The 19,643-nt window shown below is 42.2% G+C and overlaps 4 protein-coding genes across 10 annotated transcripts in view; 2 read left to right on the plus strand and 2 right to left on the minus strand.

Moving 5' to 3' along the window:
- Window positions 1-207: 207 nt before the first annotated feature.
- On the plus strand, window positions 208-7,011 carry etfdh (electron transfer flavoprotein dehydrogenase). Its single transcript, XM_058064292.2, has 13 exons — window positions 208-435; window positions 1,068-1,229; window positions 2,254-2,483; window positions 2,659-2,740; window positions 3,050-3,168; window positions 3,513-3,590; window positions 3,651-3,797; window positions 3,987-4,127; window positions 4,618-4,761; window positions 4,855-5,023; window positions 5,285-5,467; window positions 5,536-5,757; window positions 6,477-7,011. The coding sequence occupies exons 1-13, from the start codon at window positions 405-407 to the stop codon at window positions 6,638-6,640; spliced, it is 1,872 nt and encodes a 623-aa protein (XP_057920275.2). The 5' UTR covers window positions 208-404; the 3' UTR covers window positions 6,641-7,011.
- ppid (peptidylprolyl isomerase D) lies at window positions 6,932-10,859 on the minus strand. Its single transcript, XM_058064293.2, has 10 exons — window positions 10,711-10,859; window positions 9,925-10,065; window positions 9,690-9,796; window positions 9,156-9,344; window positions 8,959-9,081; window positions 8,693-8,799; window positions 8,351-8,501; window positions 8,154-8,240; window positions 8,044-8,086; window positions 6,932-7,246 (listed from the first exon to the last, which is right to left on the minus strand). Exons 1-10 carry the CDS (start codon window positions 10,793-10,795, stop codon window positions 7,158-7,160), a joined length of 1,122 nt encoding a protein of 373 aa, XP_057920276.2. The 5' UTR covers window positions 10,796-10,859; the 3' UTR covers window positions 6,932-7,157.
- A 145-nt stretch (window positions 10,860-11,004) lies between these two features.
- Window positions 11,005-13,687, minus strand: spmip2 (sperm microtubule inner protein 2). Its single transcript, XM_058064294.2, has 4 exons — window positions 13,155-13,687; window positions 12,181-12,410; window positions 11,548-11,606; window positions 11,005-11,205 (listed from the first exon to the last, which is right to left on the minus strand). The coding sequence occupies exons 1-4, from the start codon at window positions 13,216-13,218 to the stop codon at window positions 11,160-11,162; spliced, it is 399 nt and encodes a 132-aa protein (XP_057920277.2). The 5' UTR covers window positions 13,219-13,687; the 3' UTR covers window positions 11,005-11,159.
- Window positions 13,688-14,002: 315 nt separating this feature from the next.
- Window positions 14,003-19,643, plus strand: part of rapgef2b (Rap guanine nucleotide exchange factor 2b) — a 117,354-nt gene continuing 111,713 nt past the window's right edge. For all 7 annotated transcript variants that reach the window (XM_078788593.1, XM_078788594.1, XM_078788598.1 and 4 more), the window contains exon 1: window positions 14,003-14,660. In XM_078788593.1, the coding sequence (XP_078644719.1) occupies window positions 14,592-14,660 (69 nt within the window). In that variant the 5' untranslated portion in view covers window positions 14,003-14,591. The remainder of the gene's footprint in view (window positions 14,661-19,643) is intronic.

A 19,643-nucleotide genomic window follows, 5' to 3' on the forward strand; every position in this document is an offset into this window, starting at 1 on the left:
CAAAAACACAATAAAATGTATACAAACAAATTATATAGGCATCGGATGTACTCTTTATTAAACATTTTATTGTGTGTATAAACAATTACTTATCGCACTTGGCTTTTGGGTGCTGTTGGTGAGAGTTCCAGATTTGCGTTTGCGCAGTTACGACCTCTTCTGGTCATGTGACCCGCGCCACCGCGGACGCAGCAGCACTTTACGACTGCAACTAGCTGCGCAGCTTTTTGACGCTCTCCAATGTCAGTGTTATGAGACCTGTTCCATAAGGTTACATTGTAGTTTGCACACCAGGACGAGGCGAGTAACATCAGATTTTTTTTGTATATATGAGAAGGCTGCGGCCTCGTTTGGACATATTTAAAGAAAAGTAAACATTGTTGGCGTTTATGTGCTGACACAAGATGTTTCCAGCTAGCAGATACTCCAGTAAAGGTACGTTGGCTTGTTAGCAACTTCGGTTAACATGCTAATTTAGTGACATATAGGCAAATATTTTTCCAGCTACCACGACACAGTTTAAATGCTTAATTAGAAACCTGTTTCGACTTTACTTAATTGTTTGCATGTGGAATTGTGAAATGTGCTCTTAATGTTAGCCTTACAGCACTGCATTAGCGTTGATGTTAGCATGAAGCTAACATGTGGGGCAAAGTTCACTGAAAATGTAGGTGACGTTTGCAGTTACGTTTCCACTTACTATACAAACACGACTGTTTTGTGACATATCGTCAATAACTTAACTATTAAGCTTTCTAATGTGAATGGTTTTACATTTTCTGTTGCTTTCAATTAAACGTATAAATGTTAATACACGGGTATGCTAGCTAGCAGTTAGCATGCTGTAGTGTGACACCTGCTGTTGTTTATCGTTTACAATAATCTTCCCTGCTCCTGATCAAAGGTTCTAAGTAGTTCTAAGTAGATATTTGTCAGTCTGTTATTGCCAGTGATATTGTACGTGGCAATGAGATAAGCTAACAGAGGGTGCAATGGCGGGTCTGGTTGAAACACAGTCCTGTATCAACAGGCTGCAAATGATCCCTGACAGCTGTGTTCCTGTGTAGCCGGCAGGTGTATCAGGGCGCTGAAGACGGTCCAAGTGGACCATGCGTCACCTCAGCTTTACACCACCGTACACAACAGACGAAGCTGCTCCTCCGTCTCCACGCCTCGCATCACAACACATTACACCATCCACCCCCGGGATAAAGACCCAAGATGGGAAGGTAAGGAGCACACGGTCTCGCTAATGTGGTGGTTCCCAAAGTGGGGTATAAAAATGAATGAAAATGAAAAAAGCAACTAGAGGCTACCACGTCAGTGCACCTGAATGCCTCAGTGTAAGGAGACAGAGCTGCAAGTTGTTCCTTGCTCTGTGTGCATCATATCAACAAATAAGTCTTAATGATTACGTTGTGCATTTAAGAGTGTTTCATCTTGAAGATTTCATTTATATTGGCGCTCCAATGAATCCACTCAAGCGGCAAATAAAAACATGCTGTGGAAGGGTTTGAAGGACTTCGAGAATGCTAACATGCAAACCTTAGCACGCTAACACCTAGCATAATCGTGCTAAGTGTTTAAGTGCCTACCTCCGAAAATGTTAATTACTTTAGCATGCTAACAGCTAGCATGATAGCGACAAGTGTCTGCTTCCGTTCATATTGATTAAAATTGTAATAAAAATGTTAATACTCATGCTAGCAATGTAACACATAGCATAATAGTATGAAAATGGCTAAAAATGTTACTACGCTAATGTTGGCATGCTAGCAATGCTAACTTGCTAATCTTAGCATGCTAGGACCTAGCGTACTCTACATACTCTTGGTATCCAATGTTTTACTGTTCATAGTTCATATTGCTAAAGGACTACCCAGCATGCCTTGCCAGCATTTTAAAATAACAGTTTTAAAGTACGTGTTATGTGTAGTGCTTAGTTGTTTATCACTCACTTAGTAGTAGTAGTCGTTGATTCATGTGATGCGTTGCTGTGGGTGTGTTTTCGTTTCAAAATGTCCTTCTGTTAGATGGCCACGTACTGTGTATATATACGTATATATAGATGACCCCACCAGCAATTTTTTGAACCCAGTAGCACACCATCTATAAAAAAATCGGTAGAATGTATTCCATTATTGAACAGATTGAAGCCTGCCTTCGTAGTGTAGTGTCAGTCAAGCATTCACTGATGAAAATTGTTATTGAATAAGTCTTTCCTCCGATCAAGCGCTCCTTTCTTGTCCTCAGGCGTGGAAATGGAGAGGTTCGCCGACGAAGCCGATGTGGTCATCGTGGGTGGCGGGCCGGCGGGTCTTTCGGCGGCTATTCGTCTGAAACAGCTGGCCAACGAGCAGGAGAAGGAGCTGCGGGTGTGCCTGGTGGAGAAGGCCTCGCAGATGGGTGCACACACCCTGTCGGGGGCCTGCCTGGAGCCCAGCGCACTCTACGAACTCTTCCCCGATTGGAAGGAGCGAGGGGTGAGGCTTTCCCCCTCGCTAGTTTGTATGCTACTGCAAAAATCCACTGTTATTCTACCGCTACTGCTATGTACACCCCTCTCCACATTGTCTGCTCTGCAAAGTGAAAGTTAGAAACTCTGCCTGTTCCTGCATCTTATCAGCAGAATCCCGTCTCCTCTTTCTTTCACGTCAGGCTCCTCTGAACACACCAGTGACTGAGGATGTTTTCAGCATCTTGACAGAGAAGCACAGAATTCCTGTTCCCATGTTGCCAGGTACAATAACAACCCTTTCTGACTTTCTAAAAATGACTTTTACCATTAGAGCACTTTAGACATGAACTAACACCCCTACAGTCACCTTTACAGTCGTATTACTCAATATAGAAGACTCATTTCAAACAGTTGTAGCTTGATGGTGAGAGATAAGGGCATGCTGTAAATGAGAAAAATCATCAGTATGACCCAAAGTGATCTAATTTGCATATGACATCACCAGGCTCAGGAAGGGTCCCTGTCTCCACGATACACAACACTACTTCTGCATTTTGTGTAGTTTTTTTTGACATTTTTGACGTGTTTCAGGTCTGCCCATGAGGAACCATGGCAACTACATCGTGAGGCTGGGCAACTTTGTACGCTGGCTGGGCGAGCAGGCCGAGGAGCTGGGAGTGGAGTTGTATCCGGGTTACGCCGCTTCTGAGGTTAGTTTTAAATAGCTTCATCAATGCACAAATTAAATTTTAGTATTTTTTAATACGGGTTTGATACATAAAATGTGTAGTAATGGTAATAATGGCCAACCCTTGAATAACAAAAGTTGCACTTGTTTTATGCACGTGTAGAACTCATAGCTTCATCTCAGAATGTCACTTTTTCATAGAAGTCATTTAGTTTTTGGCTGCTGTCAATCAGTGTAATATGCCACTCTCTACTGCCACCTACAGAATTGCAGTGGAATAACACCAACCTATTGCTGTTTTTTTTTTCATATATTCGATACCGCATATGACCAGTTGTCTCATCCTTTTGCTGTTTTCACATTCAGGTTTTGTTCCACGAAGACGGAAGTGTCAAAGGAATCGCCACCAACGATGTGGGAATCGCCAAAGACGGCTCCCCGAAGGTACGCGCTATCTAACACACTTTTGAAGTGCAACTGTGATACCCTATTGTATGTCCCCAGGATATATTTGAGAGGGGCATGGAGCTCCACGCTAAAGTCACATTGTTTGGAGAAGGCTGCCACGGCCACTTGGCCAAGCAGCTTTACAAGCAGTTCAACCTGCGTGAGAACTGCGAGCCGCAGACGTACGCCATCGGCCTCAAGGAGGTAACTGACGCAGTCTTAACATCACCTCAAATATGACCAAATTTTGAATCAATATTCATGCACAAAACAAATTAACACACGTTAGATAAGTGCGATGCAACCTCACAAGAGGACTAATAAGCACTGATGCTTGCATGCTGTAAGATTATTTCACTATCCACAATACGCCTTTTAATATTTTAATGGTAGGTGTGGACGATTGATGAGAAGAAGTGGAGACCCGGCCGAGTGGAGCACTCAGTGGGCTGGCCTCTCAACAGGAACACGTATGGCGGCTCCTTCCTCTACCACCTCAATGAAGGAGAGCCTCTGGTGGCCCTGGGCTTTGTGGTGAGTGCCTCTTTGTGTACGCGTTGGTAAACACGCCACTCGGGGAACAATTCCTTTTCACCTCACTAGATTACACACTGAAAGTCCTCGTGTTGCGTGGTTACGACACGCTCACTGATGATTGAGCACTGTAGTGGTGTCATTACTGAGACTTCCTGATGAAATCTATTGATTACTGTCATCCCTCGTTACACTACGGTTCAAACATTGCTCCCTTTGGTTGACTATAGCCTAGTAGTTAAAAAATGAATGCATATTTAAGCAAATGTTGCTTAAGTTAAAAAAAATTGTAATAAGACATTTATGAACTGTAGTTCACTCCACTAACACACACCAGACTTGACCACTAACACAGGCTTGTATTATTTGTCCCACAACAGGCACTATAGTAACAAGTCGTCATAACAATAATACTGTACTTCAGCTAAAACACAACTGAGACTCTCAAACATCACGTCCTGTCCACACATCCAGTATGATTTCTCCACAGGTGGGTCTTGACTACTCCAACCCTTACCTGAGCCCCTTCAGGGAGTTTCAGCGTTGGAAACACCACCCCTTTGTTGCCCCCACTTTGGAGGGAGGTAACAGGATCGCTTATGGTGCCCGCGCCTTGAACGAGGGCGGCTTCCAGGTAGGGGTGCTTGTTGGTGAACATCGCCTTTAAACTTATTGTAGTGATTGCAATAATGGTGATACATTGCCCCTCTGCTCGCTGTTTGGCCAGTCCATCCCCAAGCTGACATTCCCGGGAGGCCTGCTGATCGGCTGCAGCCCCGGCTTCATGAATGTCCCCAAAATCAAAGGCACCCACACGGCCATGAAGAGTGGCATGCTGGCAGCCGAGGCCATCTTCCCCAAAGTGACGGCAGAGAGTCCAGAGTCCGATACAGCGGGTAAACCAATTTCAGTGTGTGTGTGTTAAACTATAGTGTTGACATTTACGACATACATGAGGTAATTATTCACAGACGGAAGAGATACTGCAACTATTGTTATCAGTGTACGTGTTAATGCATGATCATAGCATGTATAGCAAACCATGCAATGTTGTTGCAAGTTATTTTTTAGAGCGCTTCATAGTCGAAGTAGGCGTTTCCCAATGACCTGCATTGTTAGCTAGCTCTAACTCATTTCCATCATTCCATGATCCTCAGGGCTACACGTTCCTGAGTATTCAGAGGCCTTGAAAGCATCATGGGTGTGGAAAGAGCTTTGTGCTGTGAGAAACATCCGACCATCCTTCCACAACTACTTCGGCCTATACGGCGGCATGGTCTACACGGGTATCTTCTACTGGATCCTCAGGGGCAAAGAGCCGTGGACGCTCAAACACTGTGGTGAGTACCGCAAATACACCCGTGACCTAATCCCAGCTAGATACGACCGCATCTTACCTGCTTTTCAGGCCGCGACGCCGACCAGCTCAAGCCGGCAAAAGAGTGCACGCCCATAGAGTACCCCAAGCCCGACGGGAAGATAAGCTTCGATCTGCTGTCGTCCGTGGCACTGAGCGGCACAAACCACGAGGGCGACCAGCCCGCACATCTCACCCTGAGGGATGACAGCGTGCCAGTCAACAGGAATCTCGCCATCTACGACGGGCCCGAGCAACGCTTCTGCCCTGCAGGTAACACCTCATAGCACCACCGCTCTTAACACTTCAAAGTTAAAATTGCCCAACATCCACAATTCTAATGTGAGACGTGAACACATCTGTTTTTTGTGCATTGTAAAGATATAAAAACAGCTAAATAGAGGTAAGAATGTACATAATGGAACACTTCCAAAATCCATATTAACTAAGCTACAATGACACTTCTATTAGCAATGTTCTGTGAAGAACTACTTAGCTGGCATAGGGACACCTCGCCATACCACACCGGCGAGCAACTAGCTTCACCACGCTCGCCTGTGTTCAGAATGCCTCAAGCCACAATTGAAAGGTACCGCTACATATTGTAGCTGCTGAGCTGTGAGAAATCAATTCGTCCAGGAAGGAAGTTCCAATAATACGAGAAAATAAGTATTACATGTTGTTAATGTACCCGTTACTACATGGTCACAGCATATATAAAATATTGCTAGGTTTTTTGGTGTTCTGTTTTAGGCTTTAGCTGTTTTTATATCTTTAGTATGCACAGAAAGACAGACGTGTTAATCTTTCTCATAAGGATTATGGATGGCCAAAATTCCACAAAAGGTGCAGTTTTCCTTTCAGTGCAACATGGAACTCTTGTATAACACCAATCCTAATGTGGAATGAACAGTTCTATCCACACTGCATCTAAACCACTCAAACCTCAGAATTTTTGTCCAGTCTCAACTCACAGCTTCCGTCTTTCCCAGGTGTGTACGAGTACGTTCCCTTGGAAACGGGCGATGGCATGCGACTGCAGATCAACGCTCAGAACTGTGTGCACTGTAAGACCTGCGACATCAAGGACCCGAGCCAGAACATCAACTGGGTGGTGCCGGAAGGTGGAGGTGGGCCAGCTTACAATGGAATGTAAATATTTATATCTCCCCCTAAAACAAACACTTGAAAAATGACTGACTGTAAAGGAACATTCAGGGCCTCTTCGCAGTGCTCAACATGTGCCTACTGGAGGATAATTATCATCATGTGAGGTAATCATGTGTTAGAGTTTGGATTTCTTAATATATGAAAGAAATGAAAACTTTCTGCATTGCTGCCATATAAAGAAAGCGGGCATTGAACGTGTCATTTGCATAAAGTGGCCTTTGTTGCTGTAGTTAAACATGTCCATCTGTAATAAATCTTTTTAAGACACACGCACATCTTTCATAAGTTAACATTTATTCCAGGTACTTGGTGATCTGCTGTACATATCACACCAGTGAATAAACTACTTAACCGGTCTGCACGTGTCGAGTGGCCAATGATGCATTCAGGGGCGACCGTTACACCGCTACAATGTGGTACAAGTGTTGAGTGTCACAAAAAGGACTTGTCACCTGCTTGCATCCGGCCGTGTGGAATGAGGTCAGTTAGGAGGCGCGTGGCGTTCAGGCAAACATTTTGGCATAGATTTTCTTCTCTTTCTCCTTCTCCTCCTGCACTTTGAGTTGCACTCGCTTCATCTCATTCATGATGGCTGCCAGAAGGAAAGAAATTGAGTTCATCTATTGTACTCCAGTATATTTCATTACATTTATAGGCTCATGTGAGGTGTTCATGGTGCAATTCAATTCCCTCTGCTTTTCTATTGGCAATAGCAAGTAGTACAGTGTACTAGTGTTGCGCAATATTTTTTGTATATGGGTATAGTCTTCCAAAGATAAGACTTGGATACATAAGACGAGTGTAGACGGGAAGAACATTTATTATTGTACCCAACTCCTCAGACAGTTTCTCAACACACAGGACATGCAATCGGCCTTCAAAATAAAAGCACTGTTTGCCATCTAACTATAAATACGACCTATGCAGTTGGGATTTCATGGGTGACTACATCTTCCTTCATCCCCTGCACCGGCATTAGTTGGAAGATTTAGTAGCAATGTGTGCAGAGGCTGACATCCCATTAAAAAAGTTAACCACGTTGTTTCCAATAAATAAATGTGCTTTACAATATGAAACTACTGTATTTCATTATATGGCTTAAGGTTTGTAGCTTTTTATATAAGATAAATTTATTGTGATATACGCTAAGGTCCACATTGCCCAACGCTACCATTTCTGTTCATGTTCTCCATTGTTAGCATGTTTAATTAAAAACGCGTTCAGTAAGTTGATTTTTGCAGTTTCCTGAGATAGTATTTAGAAGGGAAAACCCAGGCGAATAGGCTGGAGTAGAAATGGTGCAGTGGAAAATTTGCCCATTAACACTTCTTGCTGACACCAAAGGAGTGACTGTAATAAATCATGAGGAAAAAATACATCAAGTCTTACCTTTGTCCTCTGGAGTGATTCCCTGAGCTGCCTTCAGATCAGTCTGTAAAGAATAAGAAGTAAACAACACTGCTGTTCTTCTGCAAATGATCATATGAGGTCTTCGTTACCATGGCTTGGCTGAATTCTTTCAAGCCCTGCCAGGCCTGAGCCCTGCGGAAAAGAGCCTTGGTGTTGGCGTTGTTCAGTTCCAGAGCCTGAAACACAAATAGACATGTAGATGTGTTAAACAAGCATTGCAATGTAGTGGCGCTAACTAGTGCTTAAGATGGCCAATGACAGGCGTCCCAGCGGGATGCAGTCGGACCTCATTGCAGCTGTCCAGAGCTTCCTGCCACAGCTGCAGCTTCAGCTTGCACGCCGCCGTGTTGAGGTAGCAGCTGAAGGCCGTGGGCTCCAGCTTCTTCTGCACTGCCTCCTCATCCTCCTCCAGCTCCTCCCCACACATCTCCAGATACCTGTGGCGGCACCCCTTAGCATGTGTCATCAAAGCAAAGGGCTTGTATTTTCTCCCTTCTGGAATTGGCCATATACGTATATATATATATCCATTTTACAGTTTGTATTTCCCTAGTACCCATTAGGATTATCATGAAGTTTCCCTTTGAGAAAGTCACAGGATGGTAAAAAGCAGCGGTTGTAGCATCACCTGAGAGCTTTGCTGTATTTGTTGACCGCAGCCTTCCAGTCTTGACTCTTAAAAAGGTTGTTCCCGATATTCTTGATGTCCTCAGCTGCAGCTAGAACTTTATCCACCTGGAAAACATATATAAATGACTGAAGGACAAATCCATATTAGGGATGTGGCAGAATGTTTGTTAGCCCGTCCCCCATTTGAACAAAATGGATATTGATATTTGTATTTATTAGCACTTAGTCAAAGTATCCTTGAAGCAGAGGGGAAAAACAACTTACATCTTTAAAGTCGACATCAGAGTCCTCTGGGAAGTCAGGGTGGGTGTCCCCCGTCCCATCGTCAGATACGACGGCCCAGCTGTCGCCGTCTTTGTGTTCGCCACAGTCTGCAATGATGCAAGGCTGCAACAGGAAGGTGCAATTGTATTTTTTTCCTTCCAATTTGTTGTGAATTGCGGGATTTTTTTTTTTTTTACCTTTGTAGGAGCGTCATCTTTTGTGTCCATGGACTCAAGCATGTGGACCACTCCCATTCCCTTCAGCACTTGTCCAAAGACCACGTGTTTGCCATCTAAGTGTGGCGTGGGCACGGTGGTGATGAAAAACTGGGAGCCGTTGGTGTTGGGCCCGGCGTTGGCCATGCTCAGCAGGCCCACTTGGTCGTGCTGCGTGCAAGAAGACAAATTACACCTTGTGCGTGGATGAACATGCACGCCAATCTTGTAAGTGGCGGTAGTGTGCATTACAAAGTTGGTTTGGCTCGGGGAGTTTTAAGGGAACAGCAGCAAAAATGCAGTTAAAGCTGCGGTATAGGAGTACTTGTCTGTTATGAAGGCTGTCTTTGCAAAAATACGAGTCAAAGATGGTCTTTGGCAGGAGTACGCGGCTGTTTTCAGAAGTCGAGGTTTTGGAATCAGTTTGTTGGTATTAATGGACTGGATTTGGCCTGCTGGGCCCCCAGTTGAACCACCATGATCTATAATGAGATTCTAACAGACCATGTGCTGTACCTTGTAGTGGAAGTTTTCATCCTCAAACTTCTCGCCATAAATGCTCTCACCGCCGGTGCCATTCTGATTGGAGAAGTCGCCTCCTTGTATCATAAACTTCTTGATAACTGTCAAGCACAAGAGAAATGACCCAAATGTTGCCTCCATCGACTCAAAAGGTAGAAAACTGAAACACATTCTAAATGAAGTGTAGTCCACAACAATTAAGAGTTTGAAGGTGTCCTGGCTAACATACTTCTGTGAAAGGGGCATCCCTTGAAGTGCAAAGGCTTCCCGGTGGATTTGCCGATGCCCTTCTCTCCCGTGCAGAGGGCACGGAAGTTTTCGGCAGTCTTGGGAGCGACGTCGGCAAACAGTTCCAGAACAATTCGGCCAACTGCAAAAAAAAATTTCAGATTCACTCAAACATGAGGCACTTCTGGAGGTTCACCCGAGATCTAACAAAAGAACTGTATCTGCTCAATTTACATCATTTAATATTGTCTTTGTTATTGCATTTGTGTTTTAATTCATGTTCAACTTCCCCAGCATTCTGTGACTGTCAAATAGAACTTTGCATTATCAACGTTGTTAAAAAACACATTTTTATTTAATTTGCTTATGCAAATGTACCTATTGTTGTGGCCGAGTGAGTGTATATTTGTCATAATAGCAAAGGTGAGCTTATATAGCAGAGTAGAATTATGCCAGTGTATTTTAAATTACTGTTGAGCTGCCGTTCAACAGCAAAACAATACTATTATTACTCTTACTCATAAACAAACGCACATGGCTCCTCCAGATTACTCGTAACTAGACAATCTACTCACTTAAAACTACGTTTAAATATCTACTTAAAATGCAAACAAATATGAATATAATCTTGTTGTGCTACTACTAATATTACCACTACAACTACTAATACTAATATTGCTCATTTATTTCGCCCCATTGTCGCTAGCATGCTAGCGTCAGAATGCTATGACGTTCATGATGGCGGCTAACGCCTTTAATGGACAAATAAAACAATGTATAAGCTTACCTGTGGCGCCGTCAATGTCTACGTCGAAAAAAACGCGAGGGTTTTCAGAATTGGACGGCTTGTCGGTGGGTACTGGGTGAGACATGGCGAGAACAAGGCGACGTTAGACACGCTACTTGACAGGTTAGCTTAGCGAAGGGAACTATACTGTGCACGGGTACCGGCCGGCCGAATGATCTGGAACGACAGCGGAAGTGACATCAGTTCCGGTTAGACTCTTCGAAAATAAAATGCAGTTATTTCAAAACTAAATTACGAGGAAAATATACAAATAAATGCATCAACAAATAAACCTTAATATATGATCCTTTGTATTTTTTTGCTCATTACAGGATTTATTATGACAGCACATTTATCATAACAACTGAGATTACACAATATATTGTTATTCTGTTTTGATAAAACTGGAAACATCCCAGATGGCCTGCTGAGCTCTCTGCTTCTTTCTGTCAGGCTTTGTTTTTGGATTTTTGTGTGTCAGTCATCCTCTTCTGTCTGGCATATGGACATAAAAGGTCATTAGAGGCCACAGAGAGAGACAGAGACAGTAAATCAGACTGCATTTCTCTGGCTGTGGTTTATTCCTTAAAAGCTATTCTTACTAAGTGAGAACTAGAGGTGCATAAACTATCTTTGCAAGGAAATGTCTCTCTGGTCTTATTCAGAAGTGCAATTGTTGCATTATGGATGAAGGGGGTGGAGTTAAGGCAGATAAGACTTACAATGGAGACAATCAAGACTTTGCAAACCTGAGATGTTACAGGACTCGACTTGTAACGTGATTCTGAGCACAGCAGGTCAATCACAATCTAAACTTAAGTGTGTTTTTTGTCTTACTGTTGGGGCTGGAACCTATGGCTCGCTCTGTCTTCCAGTGCATTTCGTACATCTGTTTTCTACACCAAAAAGAGCATAAAGTTCACTTTCATCACATTGATTCACAGTTAAATGCTCTGAAATATTAAAAGTATTCACTTTACAACCATTGCTATTGAACTAAATTGAAAGATAGGGACACCCGAAATGAGATAAGATATATAATGTCAATAGCTTCACATGTTTACCTCATTAAATAGATAATATAGTCATCAATATAAAAAAAATAATCTAGTCATAAATTGCTGTTGTTAAGGTTCCTCAAAATATCCTCTACATAACACACAGTGTAAGTGCTCTGCTGTCTTTTAAAGGACCTACTACAAAACAAAAGAAAACGGGTCAAAGAATATATAACATATAACACATCCTGTGTGTGTTGAATGAGTGCCAATGCCAATATTATGTTTGCAATAACATTAGTATGACGATACAATGATCACGTTATGATTGATAAGAATAACTGCACAACAGCAGAAGGAAAAAGTCATAGAAAAGCTCTTGTACATTGAAAATACAGTAAGTGTATAAAACTTTTATCCATGCTAAAACAGTGTATAAAACGTATAGCATTTGCATAGGGCTAAAAGCTACCTGAATTTGCATGCCGCTGTGTAGTGACCCATTGTTCACCAGCTGGTTGTACTGCCAGCCCCAGCCTACCTCCCCCACGTAGGCCTGTTTGGGCAAAGGTGGTGGGGCGTTCGGGGCGGCCCGCCACAGGTAGTTGAGGTCTCCCGTGGCCTCAGGTGATAAGGAGCCCACACCGACGTACTGGGGGGAATGATTGGACCTCGGCCTGTAGTCACCAATACCATCCGGACCTTGTTTGAGACAGTGGACATTCGCGAATAGTCATTATTTATGTATAAATAATGTATAAATAAAAACAATTATTTTCATTTTAAGGCTTCGTCTCTAATGAACACTTACGCCACTTACGCTGTAGTTGAGTTGAACAATTTACAATGTTGAAAAACTGTCTTTAGTTCATCTATGCTATTTTGTTATGTCCTGGTTGTCAACAAAGTTAGCTTCAGGACCGTGACATCACTTCCTGTTTTAGCTTCTATAAAAAAACAGACAGGGAAGCAATTAGCCCACAGGAAGCTGGTCATCTATTTGCCTTTTGTGTTCAGGACTGACATATCAATGTCGTAAGTAGATGTAATAAATAAATTAGTAGATAATGTTTATATTGTTATTTCATAAAAATGTTCAATAAGTTATGTTTTAAAAAGATTGTGGCAACACAACAAGAAAAATGCCATTATTGTTGCTTATCGTTTATTTATTTGTCATTTATTGTGAAAATCTCTGTTCTCATGAACACCTTACTTCTAATAAATACTGGACACTACATGCAGTTCAGCAAATATGAAGTGTCATTCTTTATTCATAATGCATATACTACTTTGTGACTTCCATCCCAGCCCCCGATGGATATACTGCAGGTAGATACAGAATAAATAAATAAACCACTCTGAAATCCAAGTATCTTGAGATAGATATCCTGCTTCAGCACTGACCTAATAAAACAATTCAAGGATGCATGCACTCTGTTTTACCTGTAAAGAGCATTCTTTGTCCAGGCTGTGTCCCTCCTGCTGCTCCTTTACTGTTTTGTGCCATTTCTGTTCTGTTTTTGGCAGGTGCAGGTTGGCTACGTTCCTCATAAATAATGGGCCCCACTGGGAGATTACATGAGCTGCTCCGTCCATGGGGTCACGGCCGGTCGCTATGGCAACCAGGCTGGTGGCCTAGTTTGTTCTGTGACAACAGGGGGTGGTTTTAAAAAAATAACACATCCACCTCAGGCCACATGTTGTTGTAACACGCTTAATAAGGTATGAGAGTAAGGAAATGGGGCTGCAAGGTGGACATCTCTGTGTGGAGTTTGCACATTCTCCGGCTAATCCCAAAAACAAGAAAGATAAATTGATTTTTTTGCAGAATTTATACCACAAATAACAACTTTGTTATGCAATCTACTATAAATGGAGAATTCTGTAATCTGTAAGCACAGTCTACATTTTCTCCGGTAAATTAAATGTATTTTATAACACTAGATGGTGCTAATGCATCGGTTTTTGACGATTTACATTGCACCCACCCTTTTTTGTTGGATGGACTCGCCCATGAGCCTCCCGGTGTAGCTACATTGGTGTAAAGTTCAAAATAATATGCACATGCAAACAGGAAATAGCGTTGAGAGAGTATTCAATGAAAAACACCTCTTTTTTTATCATGTAATCGTTATTAAACTAGAGCATTATGTTTTATGGTAATTGTGTGTTGTTATTATCAATATAACCAAATTAAATCATGAACAGGGTGGCTTTTGCGTGCCAATATACGTATATTGTGAAAAGACATACAGGAAGTGCTAGTCGTTTTGAACTTCCGCCTTGACGCTGGTCCCAGTCACCATGGTGGCACACAACACAGCACAGTGGCGGCGGACATAGCTGCACTTTTCGTGCCGTAAACTGCAGAAGACCCCACCATGTTTTGTCCGTGAGTCCATCTACCTCTTCGGAAACGGCAACCATCATGTTGTTGTTGGCGTTATCGGGTTAGCGCCTAGTTTTTAGCTCACTTTTCTTTCTTCCTCACGGGGAATGTCTCCTGGTCGCTAGCAAAGTGCTGAAGACACAAGGAATGTCTGTGCTGATCGCTGACTCGCATAGAGGGACACTTTGGACTCCAGGGAATTAATCACCCAGAAACCGGACGGACTAGTCAAGTGTAAGTTCGGTGACCCTGTTGGTGCCGGGCCGAGCAACAGCAGCAGCATCACCAGCAGCCCGGCAAGAGTGCTCGGCGGACGGGCTCGGGTCGTGGCCTGGCTCCGGGCACTCCCAAGCACTCGGCTTCTTTCGGGTCCTCTTAAGACAACCAAACACCCTTTGGATCCACACGCCGACCCCTTGGAGTTCATTTAAGGTTCTTATTTTTTGAAGGAATTTACTGTAAATCCACTTCCAGGCGGCGGCTTGCAAACAATGGCGTCCTATGTGGATAACAGCTTTCGGGAAGCGGTGATGATGAACCCGGCGGATCGGACGCAACAGGTCTGACCATTTACCTCCAAGAACGATAGTCAGCCATATTACAATGTGAAAACAATCTCCAACATGTAAATGTCTTACAAATGTGTGTGATGGTTGTGGTTGTGTTTGTGTTGGCCCCAACGGATGGCCCCATCCCGCTAAGCCGCCTATCAGCAGAGATAATCGGGGCTACTTAGCATAGCAAGACGTGCAACATGCATGCTGGGATCCCAGCTAACTACAACTACATCTCCAATGATACTTGCTGCAAAGATGGTGCAAATAAACATCAAAAAGTGGGAGGAAAAAGAGGACAGCAGATGCCAATCTTGTGCAGACAGATACTGCATTTGTTAAATTTCTGTTGGATGTTATTGTTACTGTGTGAATGTTGACATAATTCCATATTGACTTAATTGTTTTGGTATAAATATCACATTTTATATAGCAGTGTTGATGCTTTATTCAATACAATTGCATTTAACAGGAGGGTTGGGTGTAGATTTGATATTATCCAGTACCGGGGCCAAATCGGGACTTAAACAGTGCCCTACCAGGTTTGAATTATCTCACAACAAGCAAAATAATCCAGAATAAAAATCCCAAATTAAAACAGACTACTCCTGCCACTGCTTAAATGGCTCATTTAAGCTTATTTTGTTTACCATATTGGGTAATATGAGTGTAAAGGTGAATATAGGGGTGTTATATCATGTCTAGAGGGCTCTAACAGTGTTACAAACAGATTTTCTATGCTCTAACCACGGAAATATTCCATTTATGAATAAGGAATCCTACTTGGCAGAAATTCTCTTAGTGGGTCTGGAACAGATTAACCCTGATAAATGAGGTATTTCTATACTTTAACACATTGTGTCCCAATCTATGAAGCTTGGAACAATAAGCTCCATTTTAATGCGTTTTTGAGACAGGCAAGTCTTTTAAAAAATGTACAAGAATTTTTCTAGTGGTAGCCCACCACAAAGAAGTGAAATATGGAAGAGCACTAAAGCTCTCATTAAAAAAATAATTGGAAAAAATGACAGTTAATATATATGATTGGTATCATATCAGCTGATGTCACTTATGGATGATCGGTATTGAAATTGTCAGCCTAAATCCCTGATTGGAGCATCCCTAATGATCACTAATTAGCCTGTTTTCAGTGGACTGCTATGATATGTTATGTAGTATCTAACACTATTATGCTAAGTTTATTTCCTAAGCTAAATAATAATGTTTATGTTTGTCTCACACTTGTAACCTTGTGTTCTAAACTTCTAAAAAGACCGCTTCCACGGCCAATTGATGTTGCTTTTTGCACACAATGGCCGATCAATAGACCATCGCTTGATGCAACTGGCGGCGGTGGCGGCAAAGCGTTTGTGGTCACAGCGGCTTGGAAGCTAAACCAGCCTGATGTTCTTTACATTAGGCGGCGTATGATTTGTATGTGATGATTTAGAGTCTTAAAGCAAAGGGAGATAAAGAGAGAAAATGCATAAAAAATCCAGAATAAAATGAAAAGGCCTTTGTGGCTATTGTTTCTACCATTAGCCTTATCTAATTATCAAGTCAAATCGCTAATTGAATTGCAGGCCGAGGTGTTGTATTTCACAGAGGAAAAAAGGCAGGAAGTGTTGCTCTTTCTTTCTCGCTGTGTGCGTCTTTCCATCCTGTCGTGTTGAAGTGAGAGCGAGAATCGCACAAAGCGACACCTGCTTGGAGGCGGCTGCATCCAGCACCTGACGATGAGGTTTGACATCGGTTTCGCTTCAAGGCGTTTCTGAGAAAGCCACAAACTGCCAAATGTAAAAGTAGAAAAATATATCAATCTTCAAAGATTTCAGTAAAACTGTTCAGTCTATCCACGCTTTGGGCATTGGGTGGAGGTTTAGGGCATTTGGTTTGTACACTGTAGTCTTTGTCTGCAAGCAGTCTGCTCTGATGAATCAATAACGGAGAGAAATGACAGTGGGCAAATGAAGGTCATAGCCAGTCTCTTCAAGAAGGGGGTTCAGCCTTCTGTCATTTTGAAGGGATTTGTTCCAGAGGATGAACCTTCATAGCATAGGGACGCATCAGCATTAATTGTAAAGTGAGTACAAAGACAAGTTCACACTAATTTGTTAATCCTTGTTATCGCCATATATGCTCATCATCAGTTGCAATGTTAATTGTTTTCTTAGTCGTTCAATCGGAAGGTTTCTGTTTCAGTTAATCAGTGAGGCCCCAGACAGACCAATCAATATGAACCAACACAATATCTTGTTTTGCCTAAAAACGCGAAGAATTCACATTTTGAGAGGCTGAAAGATCAGATGATATTTACATTTTTATTTGAAAAAAACTGGGGATATCCCAATCCGATATTCATATCGGATATTGGGACGAGACCAGCATGAAAAAAAGAATATCGGATTATCTCTGCCTGCATATCAACTCTCCGATATCGGCCCTCCAGACTCCGCCTCACTGTGTCTATCCAGCAGTGACCGCATACAACCCATGTGATCAAAACAGTAGTGTTTTCTAGCGTGCTAACAAAGTAGCCACGATCATGATGTCTGCTTTATGGCAGTACAAAGTCGTTGCATCTGAGTGCAATTCACGGCATGTACGAGTTTCCTATGCTGGCACAGAACTGGGAAGTTTAGTACGACACAAAGTCATCATGAATACTGTATGAAGCGGTATCACATGGGAAACTGTGTCGGCAAAACGTTTTAATTGAGCAGTAGCTAGCACTACATTGTTGATAAAACTATACCCCATATGTATAAAACAGTCAACCAGTAAGGATTTCTCATACCCGCTGTTGCAACCTGTTTTTCTCGGAATAATATCAGTTCATTAAGCCGTTCCTAACATTAAACTAATACTTAATGCTGCAATATCGACATTTAACCGGAATTGAAAAAATAAAAAAAAAACATTAATGTAATACCAAAATAGTTGTCGATTAAATGGCTAATCGTGACTGACATTTTTGCATCTTCTGATATTGTTTGGTCCATCTTGGGTCGAACCGATTACTTGATTAATCGCAATAACAAGCTTCAGATTAATTGACTAAGGAAATTGTCATTAGTTGTAGCTAGGTAGAAATACCCCAAAATACACTTCTAGTCTCATATCTTGTTTTTAGGTTCAGTTTTTTGAAAATCGAGACGTTCAAGTCCGTTGGGACAATTGTATGCGTTCTTGCGTTCTGTTGTACACTCACAAATCTGGATTTCTGCTCCCTGCTGGTTTGTGGTCTTCTATCTTACGCAAGAGTGCTTGCTGATTGAGCGTAGGTCGTTAATTAAGATTTTCTGAGGCTTTTGTTCCTTGGCTTGCACAGAATCCTTGAGATCGTTTTAGTGAAAATGTTTCAGACTCTGAAAGCAGAAGTGAAAGAAATTGCTGTGATTGGTTAACGCCACCTGATTGTAGCTGATGTGCAAATGTCTGATTGGTTCATCATGATGCGGAGGTTGAGGTCTTCTGCATTTGTGAACAGCATCACTCTTTTCTACCGGTGAAGTGCTAGCGGACATAGTTCATCCTAAAGGTGTTGACTGTGTTCCTCTGGTAGGATTAGCCAACGGTTGCTGAGAGATCTATCTTTATCTCATAAGATGGACCCGTTTGACCCTCTGTTTTGCATCATTGACGCTTGGCAAGTGAAAGAACTGACGAACCGGATTGTTATGATAGGAGGGAAGTTCCTCAGGCAAGATAACACCCATCATAACAATGCAGTGTTTACCATACACTCTTATTTGTGGATTTGTACATTTTCATCAACACATTATAATGGGATTGTTGTTTGTTGGTCTTGTACACGGGTGGCCATACTTACCCCATCCAGGGCCAAATAGTAAAAAATAAGAAGATGCAAAATTTAAAAAAGAGTGCAGATCCCCTTTAATATTTTGACTTTATTCTCATAAAATTACAGCCGTTTTGGTAATTTTTCAAATATTTAATATTCATTCATTCATTTTCGACCGCTTATCCTCACGAGGGTGGCGGGGGTTGCCGGAGCCTATCCCAGCTGCTTTCGGGCGAGAGGTGGGGTACACCCTGGACTGGTGGCCAGCCAATCACAGGGCACATATAGACAAACAACCATTCACACTCACATTCATACCTATGGACAATTTGGAGTCGCCAATTGCGCCGTGCAGCCCACTTTCTTGAAAATTGTTTCTCATGATTAATTCCATAATATTTTTGCTGTTGTCTTTTTCTGAAAACTAATTTATTTGTTGCTCTGTTTTTGTCATAATATATTTTTTCTTTAAATTTTAATTATATTATTGCAGTATTTTTCCTCATAATGTTACAGTATTCTTGTAAAAGTTTTTTTTTGTAAAATTTTTACTTTATTCTTGTAAAATTACTGCTTATTTTTGTTATTTTTTCTGTTTTGCTTGTTAAACTACAGTTTTAGAATTTGCCACAGGCTAATAAAAAATCAGTAGCGGGCCACAAATGGCCCCTGGGTCCCATTTAGGGCACACCTGGTATGCGCTTGCCTAAATTTGCGTTTTGAGAGCTGCCGTAAAAATCGTCTGTTGACTGTTAAAGCTGAGATAAAATTGGATGTCACACCCATCACGTTATTGCGTGGCGACGGTGTAAAAGTCATTATGTTACTTATGTCCCTATGTTGCTTGTGTTTGTGACCGTGACTGTACTGGACTTACCTTGACCCTGGCGGTCACATCTGCTCGTCTTTAGCCAGGTGGCGAGGCTAAAGGCCACAAATGGCGTCACTTGCCACAAGTAACTGAACGAAGCGTGGTGCATTCCTGTCATATTTACTGAGCAGACGTTTTATGGAAAAATTGATAAAGGCAGCAAAAAGGCGAGAGCCAAAACTGCTACAGTTGGCCAAATGATTAGGACACAGGGGGCTCCTTGGGTTTCCAAACGGGAAGAGGAAAAAGTGTCAGGATGCATTTTGAACTCAAACAGGATGAATGGCGTTACAAAAGAACACCCTTTCCCCCC

Source organism: Doryrhamphus excisus, linkage group LG23, assembly GCF_037039965.1.
Source record: "Doryrhamphus excisus strain RoL-2023G ecotype Guam linkage group LG23, RoL_Dexc_Guam_v1.1, whole genome shotgun sequence".
Classification (NCBI taxonomy): Eukaryota; Metazoa; Chordata; class Actinopteri; order Syngnathiformes; family Syngnathidae; genus Doryrhamphus; species Doryrhamphus excisus.